A 12176-nucleotide genomic window follows, 5' to 3' on the forward strand; every position below is an offset into this window, starting at 1 on the left:
GAAAGCAAACCTCATGAAGTTCAATAAGGACAAGTGTAGGGTCCTGCATCTGGGGAGGAATAACAACAGGCAACAGTACAGGCTGGGGGCTGCCCTGCTGGAAAGCAGCTCTGTGGAGAAAGAGTTTGGGGTCCTGTTGGGCAGCAAGGTCTGCATGGGCCAGCAATGTGCCCTTGTGGCCAAGAGAGACACTGCCATCCTGGAGCGCATCAGGAAGAGTGTGGCCAGCAGGTCTAGGGAGGTTCTCCTCTACTCTGTCCTAGTGAGACCACACTTGGAATACTGGGTCCAGTTTTGGGCTCCCCAGTTCAAGAGAGACAGGGATCTGCTGGAAAGAGTCCAACAAAGAGCCACAAGGATGATTTAGAGACTTGAGCATCTCCCCTAGGAAGAGAGACTGAGAGACCTGAGGATGTTTAGTCTGGAGAAGACTGAGAGGAGATGTTATCAATGTACACAAATACCTGAGGGTGGATGTCAAGTGCATGGGGTCAGCAGCAATAAGACAAGGAGCAACAGCTACAAACTGGAACATAGGTGGTTTCACCTCAACATGAGGAGAAAATTCTCTACAGTGAGGGTGACAAAACACTGGAACAGACTACCCAGAGAGGTTGTGGAGTCTTCTTCTCTGGAGACTTTCAAAACCTGCCTGGATGCACTCCTGAGCTAACTACCCTAAGGGATCCTGTTTGGCAGGGAGGTCAGACTTGATCTCTGGAGATCCCTTCCAACCTCTAAAGTTCTGTGATTTACACCACTGGGAAGGATGCAGTATTTTGTGCTGGGGAGTCCAGTAGAGAGCCATGAGGATGGTTAGGGGACTTGAGCATCTCCCCTACGAAGAGAGACTGAGAGACCCAGGGCTGTTTCATCTGGAGATGACTGAGAAGGGATCTGATTAATGTCTATAAATATCTGAGGGGTGGGTATCAAGTGGATGGGGCCAATCTCTTTTTGGTGGTGCACAGTAATAAGACAAGGAACAATGGATGCAAACTTAACCTCAACATGAGGAGAAATTTCTTTACTTTGAGGGTACTGAAGCACCCTAAACTAGGCTGATGAGCAAGGTTGCGGAGTCTCCCCTAGAGACTTTCAAAACTCACCTGGATACATTCCTGTGTGGACTACCCTAGGTGATCCTAAGGTAGGGGGCAGTGGGGTTGGACTTGATCTCTGAAGATGCCTTCCAACCTCTAACATTCTGTGATTTCATTGCTGAGCATGACTGGTTATATTTCAATCACAAAACAAAGGTGATTTAGGACAACTTTCTCTTGAAGATAAAATTGGTATTTGGATCTCCAAGAATAGCCTGGAAGTACTTGAAGGATGTAAATACTTCATTAGTTACATTACATAAAAGAAGAATATAATTAAATTGAAAGAGGGAAGTTTTCTGCTGAGACTTGGAAACTTTATTAGGCTGAGGAACAGTTCTTCAGGAGCACATCTTTAGGGACATTTTAAAGTCAACAAGGAAAGAAATTAACAGGAAGCAATCAAGCACAGAGGGTGCCCTGGGTGAACTGGGAGCTCTTTTCCTCTCAAGATCTCTGCAATTCTGCTTGTGCAGAGAAAGACAAATTTTGGAGAGGCTCTTAAATACAAGTCACACCATCCACACCTGCATATCCTTCCAGTCTTGTGTTACAGGCATAGTTTTAAAGACTGCAAGGGAAAAGGAATAACAAAATATGCTAACATTGCCAACCAAACACTGTATCCTTCAGAGGATGACAAGTCTTCCTAGAGCCAGAAGCCATTAGCAACCTTTTTCTTCTGTTTCCTCTCCTTGCAGGTGGACACAGGCAAGCCCAGGGAAAGGGCATTGTTTCCTTACTGTGTTATTCTCACTTATGACATCTTTTTGTTGTTCCCTGTAGTTAGACATATTGTCCACTTTGTTTCCCCTTCAACACATTTCCAGTGAGCCCCCATTGAAGAATTATAGAGTTAACCAGGTTGAAAGAGACCTCCAAGATCATCCAATACCTCATCCAGGCTTTTCTTTAACACCCGTAGGGACGGTGCCTCCACTCTACAGAGTATAGACTTTACCATTAGAATAATAAAATCAACCAGGTTGGAAGAGACCTCCAAGATCAGCCAGTCCAACCTAGCACCCAGCCCTAGCCAGTCAACCAGACCGTGGCACTAAGTGCCTCAGCCAGGCTTTGCTTCAACACCTGCAGGGACAGCGACTGCTCCACCTGCCTGGGCAGCCCATTCCAATGCAAATCACTCTCTCTGTGTTACTTCCCCCAACACAACACTGTGTGGTGGGAGCTGGACCTCACCTCACTAGCAGTCAGTAATTTGGGGAGCAAGAAGAGGGTAGCTCAGCTCTAAGACGTCAGCCCTAAATGCAAAATGCAGGACTAGTTCCTGGGGAGAAGGGGGAAATCATGGTCTCTTGAGGCAATGAAGGTGTTTCTTCACAAAGCAGCATAACTGCAGCACACAGAACAGGGTTTTGTGTATTGAACTAAGCTCCAAGCTGCCCACAGAGTCAGACAGGTTGAAAGGCACCCTCCAAAGCCATCAGGAGCAGGCACTGCAGATACAACTGCTGCAGGAGAAAAGATAGACACTCTGGAGAATTGTTTGTGGTACAGGTTTAGCTCATCTGGGAGGATAAGAAAAACAGAATTTGCTTGACAACTCATGAAGCGGTGGAATGAAAATGATGTTCTGAGATGACCCTACTACAATTTCTCTCTTCTTTTATCCCTTGAATGAAAACACACATAAATAAAAGCTCACCTTTTTTCCTGAAGCCTGAAAAATCTTTACTAGAGAGCCTGATCGTCTGTCTATTCTGAAAATATAAACCTGAAAAGGTAGAAAAGGAAGAAGTTAATCAATGCTAACTATGAAGCACACAACAGGACAGCACTACTGCTTTTTAAATAGCATCTAAATCTTGATCATGACCGCAACTATTGCCAAGATTCTATTTCATTGAGTTTATTGCTTGGTCTTCTTTTAAAAGAAGACAACACAGAGCTCTCCATTTCCCTGATGAATCACAGGCCTCTCACCATGAGAAATGTTTGAATAGTATCTTGGTGTCTGTTTTTTTTTTCCCCAGTAGGTATTAGTGCATTTGCATGAGAGTATTAAAAAAAGCACATAGTAAAGTAACTCTCCAGCTTTCAAATGAGTGCTATCTGGAGACTGCCTGGAAAGGAGCAGGACAAAAGGCTGAGAAGGCATATCCCTGTTCCCTTTCCCTCATCCAGCCTTCCCTTCAAGGACACGTGCCTGCACGTACTGCACTGCAGGCTTCACGATGCTTTAGCAAAGGTCAGAGCAGAAATCTCCATCAGACCACCCAGGACATTTGCACTGTTTCTATCTGAAATAAGGCATAAATCAGAAAGCTATTCAAACATAGACCAGCCATTGCTCATTTCCACAGGAGAAACTGTTTAACCAGGAACTCTCAGGGATAAAAGTATGGATGCCAGTTCAATAACAGATCTCATAGCAAAACTTAGGACCTAAAGCACACAGCTTGCAGAAAAGAACCTCCTTTGGCAGAAAGGCTGCTTCAGGCATCTTTGAGAATCCTCCAGTGTTTGTCAGGCTACCTCCTAGCAGTTTCTCATGCAGTTTACAAGATGGAGGATCCCTTACTTCTAAGCATATGTGGCCAAGCCAAGTACTTGACATAGTAGAATATGTGGTGAGTTATTAACAGGAGGTGAGACAGAGTTCAAAGCTGTTCTCGACTGAGAACACAAACAGATTTACTGTGGACAACTGCCCTAGATATAAAGGACTCGATAGGTTTTGCAGTAGCATGTTTAGCAGTAAGAGCAGGCTGCCAGGTGTCACAACTTCAAACCCAGCCTTAACTAATGACACTCTTGGTGACTGTGAAGAAATGACTCAGTCTCACTAGTTATCTTGGCTCTACCATCAGTGAAAAGGGCGTGACAATACTAACCACTTTCTCAGGGAAATGGAAAAGGATTAGCTTATTAGAGAGTGTGGAAAGCACAACAGGACTGCTCAGCACAATGCCCTCTACTCAACACCTCTTATCGCCCCTTTGCCACGTCTTCCTGCTGCCCAAGTCAAGGGAGAATTACAGGAGCTTCTGAAAACAAAACAGTGGTCTTTCAACTACAGATGCAGCTGCTTTCTCAAGGTTCTTATGTTGGCAAATGCACAGAAGTTGAATCTCTTCCACTAAGAAAACATGTTGGAAATAAGGGACATTGGAGAAGCCAGGTTACAGAGTGCCTGGAATAAGGAAACTATGCTGCTCCTGCTCACCTGTCTTCTCAGTAGCAACTGCACTGCTGCTATAGCCCATATGTCATAGTCATGCCAGATCAGGTGTATGTACCAAGTTCATCCTTAACAAGTAGGGAAAATGGAATAAAAGTATTGCTATGTCCTAAGTCTCAGGTACTGTCAAAAAGATCTGCTTAAACCAAGAGATAATGTCCCTGGCAGCAGAGACTTCTCACTCCTCATTAGTATGACTCAGGTACAACTCACATTCCTATAGAGCAGGAGATCCAGGGACAGGAAGATGGAAGGGTGCTACAGAACATCTCTGCTCAAACACATGGTGGCAGCAGGTCCTGAAAAGACTGGATTTTGAATAATGAGGGGCAAAAGCAGATCCTTTACATCCTTTCTCTTCCTTTCCCCACTCCTACTTCTTCCCCTTCAGTTCAGAAGTGTTTGAGGGTCACAAGGCTCAACCTCAACCCTTTCTCCCAATAGCAGCCAAGTACCTGGCACAGGAACACCAAGTACACCCAACCCAACAGCCGTTTCCACCTAGCTGTACACTTGCTTACAACTTTAGGACATTGAACATATGTATGCCTAGAGGAAAACCTTTCTCTTTTTTTCCCTACTCAAGAGGCTATCACTAAGATTTCTAAAGTGCAGCTGGCAGAAACCCAGACTCTGATCTACTAAAAATCAGCATAGTTTGAAGTTAGAAGAGGGGCAGCAAATTATCTAGTAAATGGCTTTTCATGCTACACTGAATTGAATACCAAAACAGTCAAAGGTATGGAAAAAACAAAACAAGCAGAAGACAAACTGTTTTTTCATATTCAAGCAAAGTCTAAGCAATAATAAACCCTTAACAACAGCACTGTGAAAGAAAGAAAGAAATATCTATTGTAAGGAATGGGTGGAAAAGAAAGAGAGAAGTGAGGGACAGGTTAAGAAATGTCTATGTCTTCAAACTACTTCTCCTCTCCCTTGCTCAGTGCTTCAAAACTACCCTGTAGGAAAAAAAACTCTTGGTTTCTGAGACATTGCAAGTGGGAATTGCATCAGCACTCTCTTTTTTGCACACACACACCCCCCCCTCCCATTATATGACTGAAAGCCTCACCTTTCCAATGCCTCCATCCTGGGGAGCTCCTCCTACAACATCCGTGGTAGTTGGCTGAGAGAAGTGCCCTGCTGTCACTGCATATCCTGCTCAGGAGATGGGGGTGGGATGGGAGAGAAAAGAGGAAACAACTCAATAAATAGTCATGAAAAGGAAGAGCTTGAGAAACAGGTCAGGCAGCTGGATCACATTCATTGAGCTTCACTGCTCTTCCTGAGCTGCACATAGCTAGCGTCCAACAACCATTCTGCTCAGGGTGCCCCAACAACCCACTCTAAAGCTCACGGTGGTGGGAGGTGATAGCACACCCTTCAGTAGTCTTCCAAAAGCTGAAAGAGAAAGGGTTTGTGTGGAGCTGGGCAAGTGGAACATGAAGTAGTTGGATAATTGTGAGTCAAGAAAAGGACAAGGTATAACAGAAATGGGCACACAGAAACAGATGAAAAAGACCACAGCGCTGCACAGAAAGTACCCAACCCCACACTGAGCAGACAGAAGTGTCCTCCTTCAGCTAAAATCACTGCCCAGGAAGGCTTGGAAAATCACATGCCTTTGGGAGGATTGGAGTGGAGGACAGTAGGCAAAGAGGTCAAAGAAGTTAATGGCTTAAAAAGATTTCTGTTTAGGCAAGAAGAAAAACGAGAGGTTAGATCAAAGAAAGAAGGAGTGTATTTGAAAGAAGGAGATCAAAGATCCAGTCTTATTCGCTGTATTAAAATGATATATAATAACTAAAGAGTAGAGAGCTTTCCTTCTAAGGCTGTCTTGTATTGGCTTCACTCTTCTGCTGTAAATTATGAGGCCCTTGTCTAGATGGTAAACACTGTAATTCAAGCCCATTAGGGGCAAAACCCATTTATGTCCTTCAATACATGTGTATATACACTCCTCGTTTAGCCATCACCAAACAGGATTCTCCAAGTGGTATTTTTGTTTAAAGACTGAAGACTAAGAGGAAAAAGAGAGGTCAGTGTGAATATTTAGTCAAACAATATCCAACCACTGACTGTTAGAAATGCCTTATAAGTTTCAGTGTTCTTAGACACTGGGGGGAAACCTCTGCATTAAGTATTCGGGGGACATTAGCTGATTTTAGAGCAAGTAAAACCAACTGAACTAAACACATACACAAACCTAGAGCAAATCCTTTCACAACTTCCTTCTGTTGCAAGTAATTCACTAAAAGCTGCTATTTTTGTTTGGATGAATTTGTGTCTGCAATACACATTCTGTAATTCTGTGTTGTACTCACTTAAGAGACAGGTGCAAACAGACACAAACCCTAACCAGTGACAGTTTCTCTGTCACAGAGCAAAAGCAGGAATGTCAGAGACCTGTTGCCATTCCATTTGCTGTTTCAGTTGAAATGGATTTTTCTATATTGGGAACAAAAAAGTATTTTAGCAAGGCATTTTTAGGAACAAGCAAACAAAATGGAATATTCTGGTAGCTGCTTTGCTCATATCTCTTTGCAGATAGATAACCTTTTAATTCGGTTGCTCTTCCTTTCAAGCTTTTCATAGAAATACTGCACATCACCAAAAGAAAGCATATCAATACATTTTACAGCATGAACACCTTGAAATATGCAGTGGGACTGATCCATTCTCACAGTGAGCCCCAGAGAGTTGCTTACCAAGGTACGTGTACCGCCTGGCTATCACAGCATCGTCATTCAGCTTGTAATAGGTGTTGTCAGTGAGATTCAGGACTTTGACAGTTCCTGTCCAATAATAGGATCCTGGTGCCCCCATGATGACCAGCTCCTGCAGCAGGAAAAACAGAAAGGTGTTGGGGAAATGATGGGTTTGAAACATAAATCAATACTGGACAACAGTTCATAGACTCATAGAATTAACCAGGTTGGAAGAGATCTCCAAGATCATTCAGTTCAACCTAGCACCCAGCCTTAGCCAGTCAACTGGACCATGGCACTAAGTGCCTCAGCCAGGCTTTTCTTCCACACCTCCAGGGATGGTGCCTCCACCACCTCCCTGGGCAGCCCATTCCAATGCCAATCACTCTCTCTGGCAAGAACTTCCTCCTAACATCCAGCCTAGACCTCCCCCAGCACAACTTGAGACTGTGCCCCCTTGTTCTATTACTGGTTGCCTGGCAGAAGAGACCACCCCCTACCTGGCTATAACCTCCCTTTAGGTAGTTGTAGAGAGCAATGAGGTCACCCCTGAGCCTCCTCTTCTCCATTCTCCTTCATACTTTACACAGTACTGGGAAGGGGCAGGGCATTAACTTAAACCACCAATTATAGCCCAACTATAACAGGCTCAATTCTGTGTTGATGGAGAGAGTGTTAAGTTGGACATGGGGAAACATTTCTTCACCAAAAAGGTTGTCAATGTCTGGAACAGGCTGCACAGGGGAGTGGTTGAATCACCACCCCTGAAGATATTTAAATACCTCTTTCAATACATCTTTAAAGATGTGTTTTAGAAGGCATACAGTGATGGTGCTTTGGAGCATGGTGTAGCAGACTTGGTAGTGTTAGGTTAATGATTGGGCTTGATGATCTTAAAGGTCTTAGCCAGCCTAAATGATTTTATTATTCTATCCTTATTCCCAATCATAGAGGTCACAGTATCACAGTATCACCAAGGTTGGATGAGACCTCACAGATCATCAAGTCCAACCCTTAGGTCATTGCACAAACATTAGAGGCACATGGTCTCCCTCGCTTTTCATGGCCCAACTCTGCTCAGCTGCTTTGCTGCTTCAATTGAAGACCTTTCTCAGCTTTATTAAACATCAAACTTACTCCTGCTAGTAGTCCTCACCAAAATCTGTCTTCACCTGCTGCCTGTCTCAACCATCCTTCAAAAGACCTGAAGACCTTCACCAACAGACAGAAGCACCAACCCAGGCCATGCCCTGATTCTGGCTGACACGCTACACCAGTCCCAAAGGATACAGAACAAAGGATTTTGACTTCAATACTCTAAAGAGCTGCCTTGCACTCAGCAAAGCAGGGGGTGTGTGATGTCATGGCTGGAACATTTTGGCTTGCTCTCTCCTCAGATATGCTCTGCTTTTTCAGAGACAATCTGGCTGTATTTCAGTACAGACACCCAGCATGATTCAGGATTTTAACAGACTAGAAATCAAGGAAAGTTGGAACCAGCATCCAAAGGCAGATTCTCCCAGATAATGCTTTTGAATCAAAATCCAAGGTACGGTTCCATGTGAGAGAGATGGAGAAAATCACTGCATCAGAGGGTTTCCTCACAGGGAAACCTTCCTCCTGGATGTGGGTCTAAAAACCTCCAACAAGTAACCAAATTAGGCCAGGGGAGCATTAAGCCGACATAAGTTCTCCACCCCTGTAGAATACATGAGGACAGCTGGTTTGCCTCACATCTCCAGTCGACGGGTGGACTCTATCCTTGTGGGAAAATGATCCCATGACCAGAATCCCTTTGGGTGACCAGCTCCACTCAGGGAGAGACATTAAACAAGAGACTTTCCTAATAAGACCAGAGGGAAAGGACTGCAAGAGCAGAACATGCTTAGCAACAGTCTTTTGACTGGGGAGGGGCCATGCCTTTGAGGTCAAGGGATCATTTACCGGCAGGAACAACTACCATCAGCAGCACTGAATATATGGTAGGAACTTGCCTGTTTGACCCCAAAAAAACATTTATCTGTGTTTTCTGCTCAGTGACCTGCCATTGGGCTGAAGCAATGAAAGTTCAAAGATATCTTTTGAACTAGGGTAGCAAAGGAGGATTTAAAGCATGGGAACGGGCTGGAGAAAGCAAACAAACCAGGAAACTGCCGCTGGCTGAACAACCAGTTATCAGCAAGTGGCACTGTGGCAACATGGCCTGCCATCCCAGCTCACTCAGAAATCACCTTCTGCCATTTCAGAGAGGACATCTTTATTCTGTTTATGTCAGCCTGGAAAATAAACTCTCAGGGCCAGTGCATCTGTAGTTAGGGGTATGTACTTGGTATGACAGTAACAAGGAGCCTAACGCTGAAATATCTTTTTCCCCTGCTGAAAACAGAATCCCCAAAATCAAAGAAAACCAACAGGCCAATGGGATCCTGGGGTGTATTAGAAAGAGTGTGTCCAGCAGATCAAGGGAGGTTCTCCTCCCGCTCTACTCTGCCCTGCTGAGACCCCATCTTGAACACTGTGTTTAGTTGTGGGCTCCCCAGTTTAAGAGGGACAGGGATCTGCTGGAGAGGGTCCAGCAGAGGGCTAGGAGGATGATTAGGGGACTGGAGGGCATGGCTTATGAGAGGCTGAGCAAGCTGGGCTGCTTAGTCTGGAAAGTAGAAGACTTAGAGGGGATTTAATAACTGTTTATAAGTATCTGAAGGCTGGTCAGGAGAGAGGGGGACAGGCTCTCCTCATCTGCTCTTTGTGATAGGACAAGGAGCAATGGATGTAAATTGCAGCAAAAGAGATTCTGCCTCAACCCAAGGGGGAACTTCTTTACTGTAAGGGTTACAGAGCACTGTAACAGGCTTCCCAGAGAGGGGGGTCTCCTCTGGAGACTTTCAAGGCCTGTCTGGATGTGTTCCTCTGTGATCTCTGTTAGATAGTATTGCCCTGCTCTGGCAGGGGGGTTGGCATCAATGATCTCCTTGGGTCCCTTCCAACTCCGAACATCCTGTGAAACTAAAACCAATCAATTCTGAAACATTACAAGAAACCACTAATACAGACATAAGGGAACACATTAATCCTTGGCTTAACTGAAATATGGCTGATGGACTTCTGTCCAGGAAAGAATATGGTCTAGTAATTATAACAGCTCTAAAGCACATATTTTTCCATGCCATTTTTTCTTGCAACAGAAGCAGAACTAATAGATGAAGTGTTTATCTCATGTATATGTGCGTACATATTCATGTAAATATATATACCCACGTGTACATGCACACATAAACAAAGCCTTGCAGGGAAAGACTGTTTTACGTCATCACTTAAAGCAAAGAGTTCATGTTAAACATAGAAACATCTCTAAGCAATTTTTGGAATGTACATAATGAAAGCATTCCCTGAGGATGCTTCCCAGAGTCATTTCATTCATTTTTGTCCACAGACTGTGAAAGATACATACACCTACTTCCAAACCACTGGACAGGCATTGTGCAAGATGCAGGTGCCTGGGGAGCTGGACAATGCAAGAGGGTGTTTACTGGCAGGAAAGGACCACGTAGCCCTCAGTGCTCCTCTGCTAGGGCATGCAGCAGGATAGCTGCTCACCGGCCCCATCCCTTCCATGTGTGCACCCCTGCTCACCTCAGTAAAGAAGCCTGCGATCCCTGCCTGGCATGAGCCGTGCTCCTCCCCGTACTTCTTCTTGTACTCTGGAGGAGAGAAAGGAAGAAAACAAACAAATGTCATCCCTGCCACAGCACTTGCTCTCTGCTGGAGCCATCTGCTTTGCTACACACACAGCCCGAACAGACACCGCAACACAGGGCTCCTGAGTTTTACCGACGGATCTGCCACCTATGTGCACCACGGCAGCAGCCTTGCCCACACCAGAAAATAAAGCAAGGGGCCTGAAACTGTGGAGACAGGTGGCATGCACCCTAGGGAGACCCTAACCAAGCAGCAGCATCCTAATTAAAGGTACATCATGAAGAAGCTTCTGCCTCTGGCAGCTAGAGCACCACATCTGGAAAGAGGGGAGCAAAAGATGATGCACATACCTGTGTGCCACCCACCCTGCACTTGGAGATTTAATCCTCAGGCCTATCACTACATCAGAGTAATAAAGTGATTTTCTCCTGACAATCACCAAAGCCTCCATAAACATTGCTAGTGGAAAGATGCTTCAGCTCCAGGGAGTGAGCAAGTGACAAAGGAGAGGTTTAGAAGAAATCAGACAACAGTCACCTTTAAGGGATGCTCAGGTCTGCTGCTCTTCATGGCCACCTGCTCAGAGGTCCCAGCTCACATGGAACTCAATCATCATCACTTTGTTTCTATATTGTGCATAGCAATTGTTTCTCCTACCAAACCTTGGCATTTTTTACTTTATCTTTTTGCAGAAGAGGGGCAAAAATAAGTTATTTATAGAAATATATCTGGGAAAGTCAGGAGGGAAGGGAAACAAAGAAAATAGATTTCTAGCCTGCTTTAATCCACATCTTTTCAGTTTAGAGACATTTGAAACAGAGTTGGAGCACAGCCTCTGATGTTTCTTCCAGAGTATTGCTTAGAAATATTAACCATGCTAATGAATGCCTAACTTCAACATGTTTTCAATTCCTGTAATTCAGACTCTGAAAACATTAAGCAGAGAATCGTGGAAGGGTCTGGGCTGGAAGGAACCTCCAAAGGTCATCTAGTGCAACCCCAACCCCAGAGCCAGCAGGGGCATCCTCAACTAGATCAGGTTGCCCAGAGCCCTGTCAAACCTCACCTTGAGTATCTCCCTGTAAGGGGCCTCAACCATTTTGCTGGGCAACCTCTTCCTGTGTTCCAGTACCTTCATAGTAAAAAACCTGTTCCTAACATTCAATCTAAATCTACTCTTCTCTAGTACTGAAACCATTGCCATTTGTGCTGTGACTGCAGGCCTCTGTAAACTGTCTCTCTCCATCCTTCTTCTAGACCTCCTTTAGGCTCTGGAAGGCTGCTATTAGGTCTCCCTGCAGCCTCCTCGTTTCCAGCTGTGCTACTTTGAAGCTAGCTGGAATATTTTGGTGAGAAGAATTAGATGACAGGCTGTGAAAAGCAAACAATGGTGATGTCTACTTCACTCACAGGCTTGCTGAGATGTATAAAAACAAGAACATAAATATAGATAACATAGTTGCT

At 44.7% G+C, this 12176-nt stretch overlaps 1 protein-coding gene across 1 annotated transcript in view; it reads right to left on the reverse strand.

The window, feature by feature from the left end:
- The window catches only part of ITGA9 (integrin subunit alpha 9), a 244780-nt gene that overhangs the window by 205487 nt on the left and 27117 nt on the right, over positions 1 to 12176 (reverse strand). Inside the window, exons 5-8 of the mRNA XM_064169690.1 lie at positions 10647 to 10714; positions 7014 to 7143; positions 5378 to 5463; positions 2770 to 2838 (exon numbers count right to left, since the gene is read on the reverse strand). Coding sequence (XP_064025760.1) covers positions 2770 to 2838; positions 5378 to 5463; positions 7014 to 7143; positions 10647 to 10714 — 353 coding nt within the window. The remainder of the gene's footprint in view (positions 1 to 2769; positions 2839 to 5377; positions 5464 to 7013; positions 7144 to 10646; positions 10715 to 12176) is intronic.

Source organism: Pogoniulus pusillus, chromosome 32 (genome assembly GCF_015220805.1).
Source record: "Pogoniulus pusillus isolate bPogPus1 chromosome 32, bPogPus1.pri, whole genome shotgun sequence".
NCBI lineage: Eukaryota > Metazoa > Chordata > Aves > Piciformes > Lybiidae > Pogoniulus > Pogoniulus pusillus.